Source organism: Osmerus mordax, chromosome 22 (genome assembly GCF_038355195.1).
Source record: "Osmerus mordax isolate fOsmMor3 chromosome 22, fOsmMor3.pri, whole genome shotgun sequence".
NCBI classification, from domain to species: domain Eukaryota; kingdom Metazoa; phylum Chordata; class Actinopteri; order Osmeriformes; family Osmeridae; genus Osmerus; species Osmerus mordax.
The window spans coordinates 11,464,651-11,480,708 of NC_090071.1; the positions used below are offsets into that span (position 1 = coordinate 11,464,651).

The 16,058-nt window shown below is 50.3% G+C and overlaps 1 protein-coding gene across 1 annotated transcript; it reads right to left on the minus strand.

Moving 5' to 3' along the window:
• Nucleotides 1-62: 62 nt before the first annotated feature.
• Nucleotides 63-15,824, minus strand: cdkl5 (cyclin dependent kinase like 5). Its single transcript, XM_067260555.1, has 20 exons — nucleotides 15,788-15,824; nucleotides 15,050-15,084; nucleotides 10,606-10,651; nucleotides 9,747-9,883; nucleotides 9,458-9,578; nucleotides 9,250-9,309; nucleotides 8,675-8,765; nucleotides 8,214-8,403; nucleotides 7,543-7,623; nucleotides 6,771-6,940; nucleotides 6,104-6,407; nucleotides 5,269-5,929; nucleotides 4,812-5,155; nucleotides 4,228-4,335; nucleotides 3,484-3,589; nucleotides 2,949-3,072; nucleotides 2,528-2,633; nucleotides 1,095-1,202; nucleotides 541-807; nucleotides 63-446 (listed from the first exon to the last, which is right to left on the minus strand). The coding sequence occupies exons 1-20, from the start codon at nucleotides 15,822-15,824 to the stop codon at nucleotides 63-65; spliced, it is 3,480 nt and encodes a 1,159-aa protein (XP_067116656.1).
• Between the last annotated feature and the right edge of the window lie 234 nt (nucleotides 15,825-16,058).

Consider the following 16,058-nt stretch of genomic DNA (forward strand, 5'->3'; position numbering starts at 1 on the left):
GGCTATTCTGACACAGCCTCCCAGTGTCCAGGAGGTGAACCAGGGATCGCTCCCCGGCTCTCCTACAGTGCTGTCTCCTTCAGGTCGTTGAGGTTGGGTATCCTGGTTCTGGAGGCTCTGGTGAAGGTGGGTCCGTTCTGTCCCGGCTTGATTCCCAACTGCTCTGGGGGGTAGGAGGAGCCCTCCCCCCTCTGCATCGCTGACACGTGCCAGTTGGACTCCATCGGCCCCGGAACTGGATAGCTGGGCTTTCTGCTCTTCCCCTGGGCGGAGCCACTGCTCTGGTGGCTCCGCCCCTCATTGGGCCGGGCAGGGGGAGGGGGAGGAGCCTGGCTGGGGAGGGGCGGCTGGAAGCGCAGGTCTGGGGGCGGGGCTGGAGGCAGGGCTTGGCTGGAGGAGGTAGGGGATAGGTGCAAGAGGCGGCGAAGGGACTTCAGTGGTTGGTTCTGGGGGTAGTGAGGAGGTGATGTTAGGGTGGGGAAGACTTGCTTGTGAGAAAGCATCGGAAACACAAACACACACGTGCGCCCTCACATTTACCTGAGAGTGTGTGCCGACTTGTTTCTCTGGTGGCCAGTCGCTGACTCTCTCTCTCTCTCTCCCCCGCTCCCTCTCTCGCTCTCTTTCTCTATCTCGTTCTCTTTCTCTCTCTCGTTCCCTCTCTCGGTCACGGTCCCGATCTCGGCTCTGCTCTCGTTCGCGGTCTCTGTCTCGTGACCGCTCGCGGTTCTTATGCCGACCGCTGTGGTGAGAAGAGGACTTGACCCCCCTCTGAGCAACCAAGTGGTCTGCGCCGTCACCAGGAACCTACCATTTCAGACAGAGAGACGGGGGTGCTGACTAAGGCCGACCACCACCACATACATGCAGAAGACAGATGTTTATAACAGGTATGGTCAAGGGCAGCTCTAGAGCAGCGGCACTTCCTTCACCGCTGTCCTCGGCGACGAGACATGCTTGGCGGCACAAGACGCATGCGATGATGACGGCGCACAGTGATGACATCAGATGAAATGGGCCTGATTCGGTTGACACATTGATGAAAAAATGGCTGCAGGCGGGTCGGCAGGCAGGCAGGCAGACAGACTGGTTACCATGGGAGCAGTCAGGATGGAGGCGTTGTGCTTTATGCTGCTCCTGGAGGAGAAGAGAGGGAAGATACTCCTCCTGAAGCTTTGGCTCCTGCTCTCCTCCACATCTCTCTGGGGGTACACCACACACACATTCGAAAGGGATCTAGAACTCACACACACACATAGACCGCAACTGAGGAACCGGGGTTCCTCTGTTTATTGTTCGGGGTGCCAGCTAAGGCACTGGCGTAGAGTCAGCCGTTGTCTAACGTTCACAACATATTCCAAGTGTAATTAATCCACAAGATGGGGAAACCGTCTCCAATAATTCCACAATTGAGTTAGTGTTGGTGCCTCCAACCAATCAAGTGCTCGACGCTACAAAATGAGGTTGTGTGAAAAGAAGATAGTAACAATGCAGAGATTTTGAACGTTGAAAGTTCACCAACATCAAATTTAAAAATGAATTATTTCCTTCTATATATTTTTAAAGTAAATCTAAAATATATTAAGTATATATATGTTAATTGATTTATATGATTTTTTTTGCAATCTAGTACTGCGTGCAAGGATTTGGCAGTGGATGTCGGGGTTCATGTGTGGTATCAAGAAGGCCTGAGCTATGCAAAGCCAGGTTCAATGACCTCTAACGGAGTTTGGAGGGAGAGGGACAGGAACGTCTAGTACCTCAGGTACGTACTGTACACTCAATAGACTGTATTTCCTATCATCTAAAACGTCTGTCAATGTAAAACCTATAGCCAACCACATACGAAACCACCAAGAATTATGTTTATGGAATTGGTCAGCCTCAATAATGAATACACTTCAAATCAAACAAAAATTGGTATTGTCTCAGAGGGGGACATTGTCCAGTATGGCATGGTAAGCCAGGTGCTTCCTGGATAATCACTGTCTCCTATCAGATATCCTGTTTGGCTAATTATGAAGTCTGTAATACAAAAGGATCCTGTGCTGAGCCGAGGTAATTGCATGCTGTAGACATGACCGACGTAACCTCTCGCGTCGCAAACAACTTTCCCATTTGCTCAACGGAAGAATAAATTGGCTGGATGGCAAATAGCTCTTTAAAGAAATGGGCCTCATTGACAGATTTATGGTCTATATTGGAATTGCGGATGTAAATGACATTGTGTGTAAAATCCCTGATGAGGAGGCCATTTGACGGGAGGAGCAGTACTGCTCTAACGCACCGCTCTTCCTCAGGACACCTCCTACCCACACACCCAGAAACTGTGATGCCTACTCTGTGGCAAACCTTGCTGAGTCTACACAAAGTCACCCGAGGTGACGAGAAAAATATCAAATGGCCGAAGCGTAACCCGTTTGACAGCTGCCTTAGAATAGAACGGCAGCAAAATGTTGCCCACACTCTACAGGTAACTGTATTTATGCAGTGTGGCCACTCGAAAAACATCTCTAAAAGAACCTACTGTTTGAGACTTCTTCTTCTTCTTTTTTATTGCTCTGAAGAAGCCTTGTCTCTCCTTCTCTTTGGGGGGCTCTGGGGGGGGCAGGACTACAGCCTCCGGGGTGGCCCTAGAGGAGACGGTAGGGGGACAGACAGACAGAAAGACAAACAGGTGGGTAATAGAGGGGGAGAGATCAAAAAAAGAGAGGACCGTTTGTGAGGGGTACGTGTATGAACAGAGAGTCCACAGTATGGACAGAGAGAAGGGAGGGAGAGTCAAACGTGGGGGGTGCAGGACAAGAACGAGGAAAGGAAAAGGAAGAGACACAGGAGTCACACACTGTAGCAGGAACCGGGAACAGGATTCGAACCGCTCACATCCTGCGTTGGCTCAGAGTCGCCGCGGACACAATCGTTAGGCTAGTCAACTTTTGCTGGCTCACCATTCGAAAGCTGTCTGCCGTTTAGAGTGGTTGCCCATGGCAATGGCGTCTCCCGAGACGACGGCTCCTCTGCTTTGGCCTGCGCCATCATGAAAGGAGGAGTTATCTGGTCTGGGGGAGGGGACTGGACAAAGGGAGAGAGGGATAGAGAGAGAGAGACAGAGAGAGAAGAAAGATGAGAAGAGAGAGGTCGACGGCGTTGTGAGGTGTATGTGTTGTGTGCAAGGTTTTATTTGAGATGTATGTGAGGTATTATTTGAGGTGTGTTAAAGGTGCACAAGGCATCATTTGAGGTATGTGTGAGGAAAGTGGGGCTTGTATTTGGTATTATGTGAGGGGCTTGGGGTGTGTGTGTGTAGCGTGTTTGAGGTGTGTGTGAGGAAAGTGGGTCTTGTATTTGGTATTATGTGAGGGGCTTGGGGTGTGTGTGTGTAGCGTGTTTGAGGTGTGTGTGAGGAAAGTGGGTCTTGTATTTGGTATTATGTGAGGGGCTTGGGGTGTGTGTGTGTAGCGTGTTTGAGGTGTGTGTGTCTACCTCTGTAGAAGCTGCCGACCCTGCGAGGCATGGAGTCAGTGAAGATCATGCAGTTCTCTTTAGACGGAGCGGCGTCCTCCAAGTGGGGCTCGTGGTACATCCCCACCTGGCACACACAGATGACATCATAAGCCAGTGACAGCGCTAGATGGGATGCGGGAGGGGCTGCGTGGTCTGAGTTCTCTGACTCGAGTCTCCCAGGGGGGGGGGGGGGGGGCACGATGTGTTATTAGTGGAAGAGAAGCGTAGGAGTGCAAATACATCCAATGACAAACTACTAAAGAACAGCCGTGTGAGTGCGTTAACCTTATGTGTTTTCTCTGAACAGTCAACACACATAAAAACGTCTGGGGGGGTGGGTGGGGGGGGGGTGGGGTGCTGAATGTGCTGAGATGTAGAAGCGACATATATAAATATGCTTCGTTTGGAAGGCACCGGGTCTGGGGAGAAACATGAAGAGTATAAGAGTTCTTCAAAACAAGGTCTAACGGAGGGGTGGGGGAAAACCAGTGTGTGCGAGTGAGCGCTGGACAGAATGTTAGGGGGCGGCGAGGTTGTGTGGGTTTGTGTGGCATGGGGTTGGCTGTGGGTGTGTGGGTGTGTGACGGTGGGGATTGTGTGTGTGTGTGTATGTGTGACCGTGGGGATTGTGTGAGTGTGTGTACGGTTGGGGTTGTGTGTGTGTATATGTGTGACCGTGGGGATTGTGTGAGTGTGTGTGAGGTTGGGGTTGAGGAGTCGGACCTCGTTCTTAGAGAGCTGTGTGTGAAAGGCTGAAGAGTTGTCCCTGGGGGGGTCCTTGACGAGGGCTCGAGGGTGGGGGGTCATCTCTTTAGGGGGGGGCTGCTCGCCCTGTAGATGACACACGCAGGTCAAGCGGACTGAAGCAGCTCACTCACTCTCTCTCTCTCTCTCTCTCTCTCTCTCTCTCTCACTCATTCACTCACTCACTCACTCACTCGATCACTCACTCACTCACTTGATCACTCACTCACCGCACATTAGCAGAGTGGAACAGCATGATGCAGAACTTGTAAAACACTTTTGCTTTTACTTTCAATTACTGCACCACTACATTAGGTGCACTTGTTTTCAACTGGCAGAGCTTAACCTGTGAGCCAATGTAATGGAAGCAAAAGAGTCCTCTACAGAAACACAGTTACATCAGTGACACAGTTGCAGTGAAAGCAAAAGGTGTTTCCCTGGAGGTGTGCTGTGGTGCAGTGACAGGCTGGACCAGCAGAGACAGAGGGCAACTGAAAGACACACAAAGACATGGTGTGTGTGTCTGTGTGTGTGTGTGTGTGTGTGTATGAACCCATACCAACCCTGCTCATGTCCTCCGTGCAGTCCTCCCTGGAGGACCCCCCTGAGTGCCTGGTGAGTGTTCGGTGCTGGAGCTGTGGAGAGAGGAGCTGCAGGCTGCTGGCCCGGGTGGGCACGCCCTGCCCCACCACCAGGCCCCCCGGGGTCCCCTCCGCCCCGCCTCCCCCTCCCCCTCCCCCGCCGTGGGGCCGCTGGCGCTCCCGCCGCACGTACATGGAGTGGCGGTGCGGCCGCTGCTGGGAGGAGAACGGCGAGGTGTAGCCCAGGCCGTAGGGGTAGGACTCCTGGGGGGAGGGGAGGGTGTGGGGGCCCCCCGGGTCCAGCAGCTCTGGAGCCTTGGCGTCCTCTGGGAGGGGGAGGAGAGGAGGAGGAGGAGGGGGGTGATGTGTCACAATACAGTATCTCCCTCCCTCCCATCCATCCATCCATATCAAGCCATCCTTGCCTGGGTCTACCTACCGTGGGCGGTGGTCTTGTGGCGCGTGCGTCGGGCGGATGAGTCCAGCGTGCTGCTCTCCATCCGGGGCCCTCCCCCCCTGGAGGAGGGGCTGTGGCCCGACCGGTCTCCATGGCGACCCGAGGGACTCCCCGGGGGGGGTCCTTGGGGGGCGTTGAGGTCCATGCAGCTGGCGGGGAAAAACCTCCCTCCTGTCGTCCCGGCACCGGCGGCAATGGCCACTGACGGGTCGTCAGGGTGCAGCCTCGGGTCGCTAAGGTTACCGACAGACTTGGCGGCGCCAGTGGAGGCGGCGGCGTCGCTCAGAGCGCTGTGGCTCTTGGACAGGCTCAGGTAGGAGGCGGAGCTCTTAGAGGAGGACGACATAGAGCCGTGGGCCGAGTCCAGGTTGCCGTGGTTACTGGCGTGGTTGCCGTGGTTACCGGCGTGGTTGCCGTGGCGGCCGTGCTGTTTGTCCCCCCCGGACTGCAGGGTGCCGGTCTTGCCCTCCAGGAAGGAGGCTGGGTGACGGGCGGCCGGCTGAGAGGAGGAGGAGGAGCGGGAGGACGAGGACTTGGTCGGGTACTTCACTCCTCCTACTCCTCCTCCAGGACCTGAGGGGTCCGTCGCCTTGGGAACACCCGGTAATGGAGCACCCAGGTTGAAGTCAAACACTGTCTTGCCCTTAAAAATGTATTTGTAAATTATAATAATATAATTAATAAATTAATTCTTCAGTATAACCATATTATTAGTTTCCTATTTTTGCCTGCCAAAAGTTAGATACTAAAAAGTAGATTAATACCACTTATATCTGCAGATACATGGTTTAAGTTAATACATCTCTTCTAAACCCACCTTGGTTTCCCTGGGGCTGAGGAGGTGTGGAAGGTTGTGATTGGACAGATCCTTGCTATAGGAAGTGGATCGGTTGAGGGTCTGGGTAACGTAGTTCTTATGATGGAGGGTGGGGCTGAGGGTTGAGGTGAAAGTATGAGTATTGTAGTTCTTGGCATGGAGGGTTGGGCTTAGACTGGAGGAGACTGGCTTGTTGCCGTTGAGGAAGCTGTCATTGCCAAGGTGAAGGTCGCCGTGACGAGGGAGGCTGGAGCACTCCTTACTACCGGTGCGACGATGACCTGAGGATTTACTGGCATGACTCCTGGAGGGGAAGAAATTAATCATCTCAATCCCTCTCATGATCATCATCATTAAAATCATCACTTTCATCATCATTATGGTGATGGTGACAGTGACAGTTTGTCCCATTCTTTCTCAACAAGTTTTCCTGACTTTTTCCTTGTCTTCCTTGAGGGTTTAGGTAGGTTTAACTGCAATTCTGCAGGCGTATGTGAAGCCCTCTGTGGCATTGCTTGTCAAAAGGGCTATACAAAGCAATTTGATTTGATTCGATTAGCATATCAACAGCATCGTCAGGACATCAACAGCTCAAAAAGGAACGCAAATAAATCAAATGCTGGAAGTCAACGTTCTAAGTGAACGTTCCAGGTTCCTGCAGGCCGACCTGGTGGGGACTGTGTTCTCCCCGTGGTGGTGGGTCTTCCTCTTGGCGGAGCGGGAGGGGTTGGGCGAGGGCGGGGCAGGTCTCTCCAGCTGGCGCAGGGGCAGGAACACCGGGTGGTTGAGGCTCTGTTCCGTCAGGTAGCGCTCTGGGGCGTTCAACAGCAGCAGGTTCTGGTGAAGTGACACACCAAATCAAATCAATTCAAATCCAAATGTATTCATAGAACACTTTAAAAAAACACACAAATTGTACCAAAGTGCTGTACAAATTACAATAAAACAATACAATGATATGTAATAACTTACAAGTTTTATTGAATTCAAATGAAACAAATAACCAGAACCTTTATAATGTTCCAAATACTTCACTGAACAAACACGTCTTAAGATGAGTTTTAAATATATTGAGAGATGTTGAGGCTCTGAAACCCGAGAGAAGGAGATAAATAGTTGGGTCGTTGTGAAGGTTGACCTACATGTGACACATAGTGTTTTCCTCAATGAGGTTTCCAAGGAGTTTGTCCTTGTCTTTCTTAAAGGTTTAGGTTGCAGTTCAGTCGGCGTATGTGAAGCACTTTGTGATATCGCTTGTTAAAAAGGCCATACAAACACATTTGATCTAATTTGATGAGATAGAGGGAGACCTTCATTCAACCATAGAATTATCACCCCTGTCAACACCGCTACCATCATTATCACAATCACCCTAATCCTTATCATCCCCATCGTCATCCCGACCGCCATCCCCACTCTCGTCATCCTCATCTCCGTACCTTCATGAGGTCCAACATCAGACCACTCAAGATGCCCATGTAGCGTCTCTCCAGGGTGGTGGGGTGATTGGCTGCTGGGAACTGGGGAGGGAGAAAGAGAAAGAGAGAGAGAGAGAGAGAGAGAGAGAGAGGGGAGTGAGAGAGAGAGAGAGAGAGAGAGAGAGAGAGAGAGAGAGAGAGAGAGAGAGAGAGAGAGAGAGAGAGAGAGAGAGAGAGAGAGGGGAGTGAGAGACAGTCGGCACTCTAAAATAGAGTTTCGGTTACTAAGCAAGGAGCCGCGTCGAGTCTGAGAACATGTTAGCATCACCACACGCTTGTCATAGTTAGATGCTAGCGGATCACACCAGTGGATTGACGGCGTGAGTCACAGCGATTCTCTCAGTCATGCTGTTATCTGGGCACACTGCCATTGAGGGGGAGGGATGAAGGGATGGAGGGAACGAGGTTGGAATAAAGGAATGGAGGAAGGGGAGAGGCAGGAGGATGGTAGGAAGGGAGGATAGGAAGGAGGCGGTGATGGAGGAAGAAAAGAGGAGACAGGAAGACCTGCCTTGTCCTACCCTTAACCTGTGGAATGGAGAATTGTGAGAGGGAGGGAGGGACAGAGGGGGGGAGAGAGAGAGAGATAGAGAGAGGGAGGGAAGACAGAGGAGAGGTCCCCCCTCTCCTACCCTGAGTCCGTGGAAGCGAGGGTTGTTGTAGAACAGCTTCATCTGCTCCTGAGGCAGAGGGCCCAGAACCTTCTGGATGGTGAAGAGCTGGTCGATCTCACTCTCTCCTGGGAACAGAGGCTGGCCGTCACTCAGCTCCCCCAGGATGCAGCCCACCGACCACATGTCCACTGCCTTCCCATAGGGGGCGCTGAGGAGGGAGGGAGAAATGGACACAATATATATATATATCAATATGACGCTAACGCTAATGACCACTTTACCCACTGAAGCTAGATAACAGCTGAGAGAAAGAGAGAGAGAAAAGAGAAACCGAGAGAAAATCTGCGTGGGATGAGCGTGTGTGTTCTAGAAGGTACTAAATCAGGGAACAGGAGAGAGGAGACTGACAAGGAGACACACTGCTACTGCTAAAGCAATGCAACACACACACACACACACACACGCACACAGAGACTCACCCTAGCAGGAGTTCAGGTGAGCGGTACCATCTAGTGGCCACATACTCTGTGTAGTTGGCATCCGTTCCCTCTGATAGGTTACGCGCAAAACCTACACACACACACACCCACCCACCCACACACACGCACCACACACAAACACACACGCAAACTCACTGTTTATGAGGATCCTGGCCAACTAAGATAACACAAGTAGCTGCATACCTTGGAGCTGAACAGAAATAAATGGTAACAAACAGTCATACAATCTAACTGACAGTCATACAGGGCAACTGACAGTCATACAGGGTAACTGACAGTCATACAGGGCAACTGACAGTCATACAGGGCAACTGACAGTCATACAGTCTAACTGACAGTCATACAGCCTAACTGACAGTCATACAGGGCAACTGACAGTCATACAGCCTAACTGACAGTCATACAGGGTAACTGACAGTCATACAGCCTAACTGACAGTCATACAGGGTAACTGACAGTCTGATACTTGGCATTTACGCTGAATAATAGGTGAATCTCTCACCACGCCAGGATGAGTCAGCAGGTGATGATGAAGACAGTGATTATTTACTCACCAAAATCACACAGTTTGAGGACGTCTTCCGAGCTAATAAGGAGATTCTCAGGCTTGATGTCTGGACAGTGGTGGGGCAGAGGGGAAGCAGGCAGGAGGGGATAAGAGGGCTGGGTCTCAATCCCAGGTTCAAGAGAGATTGTCAGTAATGTAAGACAGGCCATCCAACCAACCAACCAGTCAAACAGCCAACCACCCAGCCAGCTCACCTCTGTGTACGATCTCGTTCTTGTGGCACCAGTGGATGGCCTTGATGAGCTGGTAGATGTAGCTGCGCACCTTCTCAGGAGGAGCTCCGGTAGGCAGCTCCTCCAGCAGCTCCAGCATGTTCTGAAACACACACACACACACACACACACACACACACACACACACACAGCAGTCACGGCCTGCCTCGATCCACTCCTCTGTGTGTCGATGTGTCAAATGTGCACGTGTATGTTTGCGTGCGTTTGCGTAAGTGCGCGGGGTCATGTGTGTGTGTGTGTGTGTTCTGACCCTCTCCACGTATTCAAAGACCAGGTAGAGCTTCCCCCTCCTGCGGAAAGCCTCCCTGAGCTCCACGATGTTGTCCTGCTTCAGAGTCCTCAGCATCTTCAGCTCTCTCAGGGTGGTCTCCTTCACCTCCTCATTCTCTGTGGAGCCCATCCCCCCACACAGCATGAGGAACATCCCCCTAACACAGCATGAGGAGCACCCCCCCCCCACACAGCATGAGGAGCACCCCCCTAACACAGCATGAGGAGCACCCCCCCCCACACAGCATGAGGAGCACCCCCCTAACACAGCATGAGGAGCACCCCCCCCCACACAGCATGAGGAGCACCCCCCCCACACAGCATGAGGAACATTCCCCTAACACAGCATGAGGAGCACCCCACCCCACACAGCATGAGGAGCACCCCCCCCAAACAGCATGAGGAGCATCCCCCCCACACAGCATGAGGAGCACCCCCCCCACACAGCATGAGGAACATCCCCCTAACACAGCATGAGGAGCATCCCCCCCACACAGCATGAGGAGCACCCCCCCCACACAGCATGAGGAACATCCCCCCCACACAGCTAGCACAGGCAGCCGGCGAGAAGGGGTCGGTCAGTCCGTCCGTCGGTCAGTCTTTCGCTCAGTCTCTCTCTATCTCTCTCTCTCTCTCTCTCTCTCTCTGTCTCTCTCTCTCTCTCTCTCTCTCTCTCTCTCTCTCTCACTCACTCACTCAATGTCTCTCTTTCTCTCTCTCACACACACACACACACACACACACACACACACACACACACACACTCACCATCTCTCTCTCACTTACTCAGTCATTCACTCACTCATTCACTCACTCACTCACTTCTCTCTACAGCTCACCTTCGCTGTCTTTAAACTTCTTGATGGCAACCAGCTCATTGGTCTCCTGTGAAGGGGAAAGATGCTGTTAGAGAAAGATAACCCAGTCCTCCCTGAAAAGGAGCCCCGGCCTAGCTGCAGAGCCGAGGCCGACTTATGGACTTATGGACTTATGGCCGACTAGGGAGTCAGGTGGCTGAGCGGTTAGGGAAGCGGGCTAGTAATCAGAAGGTTGCCAGTTCGATTCCCGGCCGTGCCAAATGACGTTGTGTCCTTGGGCATGGCACTTCACCCTACTTGCCTCGGGGGGTATGTCCCTGTACTTAATGTAAGTCGCTCTGGATAAGAGCGTCTGCTAAATGACTAAATGTAAATGTAAATGGAACACACGCATCTACTGTTAGAACAATGAGGAATTCCTCAAGCACTGGGTTGGAGTTCTTTGTGAAAGCTTAGCTCCAAACCACCTGTGCTACACTAGTGATTGTGATGAGCTAAAAAAACAGCTTTTTACTATAGTGAAACCAAGTAGTCAGTCAAGGCTATGAGGATGACGATGATGATGAAGAAAACAACTGATGAAGGTTTGACCCGAATATAGACAGGATATCCCCTCAAGGAAGCGTCTTCACTCTCTCCCTCCTGGGACGGCAGATGAGGGAGAGGAAGAGAGGAGGAGGAAGAGTAAAAAAGATGGATTCCCCTGAGTAGCTGCTGTTAGAACAATCTGTTCCTGCCAGGCAGGCTAATTAACCTGATGCTGGAATCCTCCACCTTGCCTTTCTCTCTCTCTTCCTCTCCTTTCTCTCTCTACCATTCTATTTCTCCTCCCTCATTCACACTGCCATCCATTCGCTTCAACCTATATATTTCTCTACCCCTCTCTCTCTCTCTCTCTCTCTCTCCATATCTTACTCCTTCTGTCTGTCTCTCTCTCTCTCGCTCTCTCTCTCCATATCTTATTCCCTCTCTCTCTCTCTCTCTCTCCATATCTTACTCCCTCTGTCTCTCTCTCTCCATATCTTACTCCCTCTATCTCTCTCTTGCTCTCTACTTCTTCCTCTCCACCTTTCTTTTTTCTTTCTTTGGCTCTTTTGTCTCTTTTCCCACCCATTCATTACCACTCCTACCCCTCTCTCTCTCCCTCCCAATCTCTCTTAACCTCTTTTTCTCTCTCTCCCTCTTCTTTCAGTCTCTCTTCCTGCTATCTGCCTCTCACCACCACAACCAACTCTGCTGCGCTCTGCCTCACTCGCTCTCTGCCTCTACCCTGCCTCTCTTCCTCCATTTGTTTCTGCCGCCCTGCCTTCCTTCATCCCTGACACTCTACATTGATGCCTCCCTTCATTTCTGTCTCCAGCCTCCAAGAGCCATGTTTATGGATCAGACTAAAATAGGACAAAACACTCTCTGAAATGGGTCAGGAGAGAGAGCACGAAAGAAACAAGGAGAGAGAGGGGGAGAGATAATTGTGTGTGTTTGAGAGAGAGCGCGAGAGAGAGGGGGGGGGGGAGTGTATCTGTGTGCAGCAGTGAGTGACAGAACGAGAGAGAGAATAAAACAGAGGAAAAAAAGAAGCGAGAAAAAGAGACAGACAGAGAGAGAGAAAGATTTAAATCCCTCCTCTTCCCACTCTTGAGATCAGAATATTATTCGGCGGGCCTGTGGCCAGGGTGTCAGCTCTGCCAGCCAGGCTAGGAGGGGGTGAACACTACCCCAGCCACCGGGGGAGCTATGGAGCACAGATATTCTGTATGAAGCATTATGTACAATGTATGTGTTGATTTAAGTTTAACAAGGCATCATGCTTGGATCTATTAACAGACATCATGTCAACCAATCACATTGGGAGTTGTTGTGTTGCAGAATTTGGATGACCAATCACATTGTTTGAACCTGTATTATTATTATTTTTTAACCCTAGTAATATTTGTATTCTATATTATTTTATTTATCGTATTTTTTATTTTATATTATATTGTATAGCCCTAATATTTTATTTTGTTGTACTTTTTCTACATTTGTATTTTGTTCATTATGGTTAAATGTTCACTGTAGGCACCTGCCCACCAAAGTAAATTCCTTGTTTGTGACCACTTACTTGGCGATTAAACACGATTCTGATTCTAAATATAAATGACTTCCTGTTGAGTTCCAGGTATTCCTCTGTGCTTAGTCCCCTTTACGTATTTTGTGATGGAAGATGTAAAGCACAGCAACCACATAAATTTAGTTTATAGACACCTTCCTTCATCTGAACTGCCCCCGTCATAGGTGTGTGTGTGTGTGTGTGCGTGTGTGTGAGAGAGAGAAAGCTCCGGCCCGAAGGTGATTAATACATGTTGCCTGCGATGCCATTGGGGTCCACAGTTCAATGAGCCTTGACTGCACATCTAAGATAGGCTCTCTTCCATCACCAACCACACACACACACAAACAAACACACAGCCACACTTTTGGCTGCTTATCCATCTGTGAATCCTGGTGCACATGCACACACCTCTCTACACCTGAGTCCTGCCGGGGGCTTCTGTCCTCTGAGCACTAAACCGCACTGCTACTCTTCCTCTCCTCTCTGCTCTTCTGTCCTCTCCTCCTTCTCTTTCCTCTCCTCCTTTCTTCTCCTCTCCTTTCCTTGCCTTCTCCCTCCTCGCCTCTCCTCTAACGACAACAGCTACTCCCCTTCAGGCAGTGATGTTAACTTAGGTCTGTGAACATGCAGCACCTGCAGACCCTGGGCATTACTCCATCACAACAATGTCAGTCCACAGCTCTACACTTCAAACCAAACTATTTGGACTGTCAAGTAGAAGGTAACTGTTTTTTTCAGATAACTACGTGCTCTGTCTTTATATTTAGTGTAGCGGTGGAAAAATCACAAATCGTTGCATCCCACTGTACCAGTAGACAGAATGATTTTTTTTTGGGGGGGTCCGATCTTAAAATGAAGGGGCCGCAAAAAAAACGAAAAAACAGAATTTTACTAAACATATTCTTGCAAGCAATCAGAAATCTGGGGGCCCTCTTGTGGCTTTGCTACTGCACTTCACACACACCACACACAGACACGTCAAAAAATGCCTCCTCTCTGCTTCAAATTGCTCTGCCTAGAATAACCTACTGTTCACACACACCTTTCAGAAGCACCAGGAAAATGGTGAGGTAACAATGTTCTCTGTAATGTCCTCTAGAAGCAGCTCCATATTCCACCCTCTACATGAGAGTGTAATGGTCTCTCAGTGTGGCACTGACCAAGCTAAAGCCAACCGAACAGAGGGATGAAATATTCAACGGCCAACTGCTTTTTCCAAGAGCTGCCTGCCTAAAAATATACCCTGGATTCTCAGTACAAACCCAGGAATTAGTCAAGGTTTTTTTCTTGGACGAAATCGAAAGTACCAAGTTGTTCAGAAGTACACCTTCTGTCTTCTTCTAGACTACTACTTTGTGTTCAGTCATTTCAACCTGTTGGACTGGAGGTTGTACCCTACATGGAGTCAGGTGGCTGAGCGGTTAGGGAATCGGGCTAGTAATCTGAAGGTTGCCAGTTCGATTCTGGCCGTGTAAAATGACGCTGTGTCCTTGGGCAAGGCACTTCACCCTACTTGCCTCGGGGGGAATGTCCCTGTACTTACTGTAAGTCGCTCTGGATAACAGTGTCTGCTAAATGACTAAATGTAAATGTAAGATGGAAAGAGGGAGATTTTCATTCCAAAGCTTCTATACATGTCCGGCCAGCTCATCAGATCAACACAAATCAATATTACTGATGAACTGTACATTCAGATCTATGGTCAATACCAAATCAACACACCTGCTCCCCTTCCCTTCCCACACCACCCACACACACACAACCCATTGCCCCCTGCCTACACCACCACACTATGGATCAGATAAACATTTGGGTGTCACTTGCTGTCTTCAGAGCGAGTGTCTCCTGTGATCACCCTCCACACAGAGCTGCAGGGCAGCACTGACGCTTACTAAGCACTCGTCTGGAGATGCCATGACAACGACAACAATGAAATCCTTACAGACCCCACTGCTACACAACTAACCTGGAGAAGTAACCTGAACAAATAGAGAAGCAACTCCTGACCTGCCGAAAAGCAAACCAAACAAATCATTTGCTGCAGTCCGTAATCATGATAATGGATCATATTCACTGTGGTCGGCAATCTTGATAATGGATCAAATTTACTGTAGGCGTTGACCTCGATAGTGGATCAAATTCACTGTAGTCGGTGATCACGATAATGGATCAAATTCACTGTAGTCAGTGAACACGATAATGGATCAAATTCACTGTAGGCGTTGACCTCGATAGTGGATCAAATTCACTGTAGTCAGTGATCACGATAATGGATCAAATTCACTGTAGTCAGTGATCACGATAATGGATCAAATTCACTGTAGTCGGTGATCATGATCATGGATAACAGACACAGAGAAGCAGGCATCTTACCTTGTGCCTGCATTTGAGCACCACTCCATATGCCCCTATAGACAGAAGGAACAGAGTGAGACACACACACACACACGACAGTCTCATCTAAATGAGAGCATGCCCCCCACTCCCCCCTTGGTCACTGTTGGCATGGCAACTGCATTATCTTTCCCCCACATGCTCATACAGTACATTACCCGTCCTTACACTACAGACGGGACACCTCAAGGCTCGAAATGTTGATGACCTCAGGTGCGCAAAAAGGCACTTCCTAACCATAAATCACCTGATGAATATATATAAGCCTTTGTCACACTACCTTAGGCACACGCAGCGACATTACCTATCGCTAAGTGCAAACAGTAGGGGACTCTTGTGTGCTGTTGTGGACAGCTCCTTTACAGCTCTCTGCGTGTGACGCGAAAGATAAGCCCTGATTGGCTGTGAAAGACTCCCCTGTGAGGGGAGTGGGAGGGGAGCACAGTGGTGAAAGAGCCACCGGAGGTCTGCTCTGAGCCCGCCACAGCCTCGACACGCACCCCTCAATCTCACAACCCTCACAATTACATGAATCATATCAGCAGGGACTCAGGGACACTCACAGGAAAAAGGAGGAAACGCTGGCTCTGACCAAGAGAGAAGACAAAGGGGGTGGGAGATACGGAGAGGGAGAGAGGGGTGAGGAGAGAGGGCGGGAGACAGAAGGAGAGGGAGAGAGGAAGGAGAGAGAGAGAGTCATCTACTGGAATTACTCACCCTCCCCGACAATGCCAAGCACCTCAAACTTATTCATCACATCACCCAGGTCAGGACACTTCCTGAAAGCTGATGATTGGTGGTGGTCACTGGCAGGGCTTAGAATGGAGAGTCCTTATTGGATGAGAGGAGCTTGAAGCAGCCCAATCCAGTTGAGTCCTGGAGGAGTCTGGTCACGGTGCCAACACACGCCATTTTCTGTTTCCTCTCATTCACTCACTTCTTTCGCGTTCTCGTTCGCTTCTTTCTCTCCCCCCTCTAACTTTCACCC

Coding starts and splice junctions, on each gene's coding strand:
- cdkl5 (XM_067260555.1), bottom strand. CDS start 15,824: ATGAATAAGTTTGAGGTGCTTGGCATTGTCGGGGAGG. Junction 9,579..9,746: donor TCTTTGAATACGTGGAGAGG/GTCAGAACACAC, acceptor TGTGTGTTTCAG/AACATGCTGGAGCTGCTGGA. Junction 8,766..9,249: donor CCTCAAACTGTGTGATTTTG/GTGAGTAAATAA, acceptor GTGTGTGTGTAG/GTTTTGCGCGTAACCTATCA.